General features: G+C 59.6%; 1 protein-coding gene across 1 annotated transcript; it reads right to left on the bottom strand.

Annotated features, from left to right (window-relative positions):
• Window positions 1–381: 381 nt before the first annotated feature.
• Window positions 382–2,893, bottom strand: J7T54_004814 (Telomerase-binding protein-like protein; the record flags this gene model as incomplete). Its single annotated transcript, XM_051503510.1, has 3 exons — window positions 382–1,066; window positions 1,134–2,591; window positions 2,661–2,893. The coding sequence occupies 3 exons, from the start codon at window positions 2,891–2,893 to the stop codon at window positions 382–384; spliced, it is 2,376 nt and encodes a 791-aa protein (XP_051365124.1).
• Window positions 2,894–3,142: the final 249 nt, after the last annotated feature.

Below are 3,142 nucleotides of genomic sequence, written 5' to 3'. Positions count from 1 at the left end.
CGACGTAGCATGGCACCTCCAGCACCCTCCACCCAGACAGCCCTTCCAGGCTCACATGGACAGCAATCATGCATCCTCCATCATTCCTGGTGGTGCCGTCCAGGAGGTCGTCGTGGCTTCACTGATTCTGCCTACAAGTAGTTAGAACCGTTACACAAGGCGGCCATAGGAGGATGCAAGGGACTGGCGGGACGCGTCGTCCACAGCCTTGTGTGGCTGCATGCCATGCCGTCGTACGAGGCAGCGAGCTGCGACGGACGCCTTGCATCCAAAGTCGAGACCAAAGTGCCCCTGACTAGTCCCTTCGCGCGGAGATGCAGATGTGATGTCGACAATCAAAATGCATAGTACTCTAATTAACTACGGCCTACGTAGCCTAGCCTAGGCCCCTGACGACCCACTGACATCCATGACAAACCGCCCTGCCGCGCCGAATTTCTCCAAAGAGGCATCAAACACCAACCAATCGCCCGCCTTGCTCAGCTGCGTCGCAATCCACAGGATGCGTTCCACGCGCAGGTCGACGAGGGACCGACGCTCAAAGTAGCGCTCCTCAAACTCAACCTTGCTGTTCCGGAACCAGTTGAGCGGGAAATAGTCGTCCGTGGTCCACAGCCCGCGCATGGCATGGTCCTCTGGGAACGGTCGCGTGGGCTGCTCGCTGTTCGAGCCCGGGAATGTATCTACACTAAACTGCGGGTTGCTTTTGTTAGTCCGGGCCGTAAAGAGCCAGTAGTTGAGCATGTCGGCGGTGAGGTCCCACGGGAAACGTTCTGCTACACGCCCCATAGCGTCTGGGTACTTGGACACGTGCAGTAAAAAGGCCAGGATCGTGTGTGCAAAGGGTAATGTGTTCGTGTCCCCCGTGCGTCGGATGGCGATCTCGTAGACTTGGGTTAGGAATTTTAGGGATATGTCGAACTCGGCGCGTGTGGCCTCGTTATCCTCCACCGCCGGATCAGTGGGTTTCTTGAGATAGTCGGGCATGATAAGCGACCTGAACTTGTTGCCATTCTCATGCCAGTACCCAAGCAGATTGCAAGTGATGGCGATGCCTGTTTGGTACCTATGTCCCAGTGGTCAGCCAATAGGTCACATAGGAAGAATAAAAAGCTACTCGCCCACTCTCTAACCAACGCTTGGACATCATGGCAATGTGGGTGTCGAGGCTGCGCAGGTAATACGCCTGGGCCTCGTCGAGTAGATCCTTGTGCTCCCCCGTAAACAGAATGCCAAGGACGAGCGCAAACGTCATATCAACCATGCGATGTTTATGGATCGCGTTGGCCGAGGAGGAGGTGGAGGAGGAGGAGGATGTTGCAACCCGCTCGTCCGCGTCGCCGCCCCCTTCGCTCGTAGCCTGCTGCTCTGCGCCGCCCGCGGTCACTGACTGTATATCGCGCTGAAACCATTCCGCCGTGGCCTGCGCGAACAAGGGGTCGTACAGCTTGCGGATGCTCGCGCGCGTGCCGTCAAAGGGCAGGGGCACGCATAGCGACTTGGCCCAGTAGCAGAGCTGCGGCACCACGAAGCCCCGGTTGAGGACGGCAAAGTGATGGTAGAGCCTGCCGACGTGCGGCAGCTTGTCCGAGGTATACATATACCACATCCTTGATACCCCCTCCCAATGCTCGCGGACCTCCTCCTTATTCTCAATCGCATAGCGATAGCGAGCCAAATCACCGAGGCACTCTGTCCAGGTGTCCTGGAACAGCGGGTTGGTCTCTCGGAGCAGGCCCAAGAGACCGTACGCCGTGTACAGGAAGCATACCAGAGGTTCGTACGCGTCGGGCAGGCGTGTCCGCAGCAGCTCGAGGTATTGGTAGATACCAAACTGCCACAGCCTGGCTGGCATATCCCTCTCGACGGGGATATATGTGAGCGTGTCCTTCCCAGCTGGGTCTTGGCATGCCATGAGCAAGTCGTAGTGGTTATTCAGCAGGGCCCGATGCTCAAGCCACTGTAAATACCATTCCTCGGCGGTGATCTTGGCATCGGGTGTCGCTTTTTTGGCCGTGGTCCATTTGGTGCATCTTTCTTGACCGTCGGCGATCATCTTGAAAATCTTGGCCACCTCGGCCGCAAGCTGCGACGGGGTCATGGGCGTGGTGAATGGTTCCTTTTCCTGCACGCTGTTGGGTATTTGTGGTTTGTCCTGTATAAAGGTCCGCACATGGCCTTGAGCGAACGTGGTCGGGGGGGCTGGCCTTGGCTGCGCCGGCGGGGCCTGTCGAGCGGTCGCTGTCCCCTTGGAAGCGCCGCGTCCACGGCCTCGCGTGGCACTGTCCGTCGCAGGATCGAAGAGTTTCCGCCCAGAGGTCGGTGCGCGATGGGTGCCCCGCGAGAACTCCTCGAGCGAGTCCTCGAGCGCCTGCTGGCGTCCACTGGTCGCAGTAGGCGTGGACGGGGAAGGAGGGCCGTGCCGAGGGCTGCCCCTGGCCAGTGGCGGAGATCGTAGTCTCTTGACGACCGGCTCGTCGTCATCGGCGTCCCCTGATGCCTGACCTGGCTGATTCGATTCAGCGCTCAAGTTTTGCCGCTTCCGCGTAGCCTGCGTCTGTGGTCCTTGCGCGGGGGAGCGTGCTGCCGACCTGTTGCCGCCTGGATCAGCCAAAAACACAACACCCAACAACGTAGACTAGCGCAATGCCAGCACTCACATGTTGGAGGCGTTCAGGTTCATCCTCGCAAACGCGGCCTCGACCGCCGCCGTGTCCTGGGCGAGATCACCGTGGCTGGTCTGCACGTGCTCGCGAAACGTTTCCAGGTTCTTTGGCATCTCTGCCTCGCACAGTGAGCATTTGACTTTGCGATCCCGCCTCCTCAGGTGCGCAATCCAACCGTCGGACACGCCCGTTGGAGTTGCCGCCGCCCTCTCATCTCGTGCGCTCATGACCTTGGCAGGCCGGCTCTGCGACGCATAGACCTACTACGACTTGAGTTTACAGAGGGCGCTGGTTCGAAAGCTGGTGGCGCGTGCGTGGCTGCGTATCAGCTCGGGGTCTCTTCGCGTTCTCCCGTCAGCACAGCGAGCGCGGCTCTACCCTGCATCGCGCGTGAGCAAGCTGCGTGTCAAGTCCGCAAAGGGTGGGTTTGTCCGTATGTCCGTCCGTCTGGCTGGCTGGCTAGACGTGGCGCGTCT

This window comes from Emericellopsis cladophorae (genome assembly GCF_022114955.1).
Source record: "Emericellopsis cladophorae strain MUM 19.33 chromosome Unknown NODE_5_length_938552_cov_118_678949, whole genome shotgun sequence".
Taxonomy (NCBI): domain Eukaryota; kingdom Fungi; phylum Ascomycota; class Sordariomycetes; order Hypocreales; family Bionectriaceae; genus Emericellopsis; species Emericellopsis cladophorae.
This window is presented reverse-complemented; position numbering and strand designations above follow the sequence as displayed.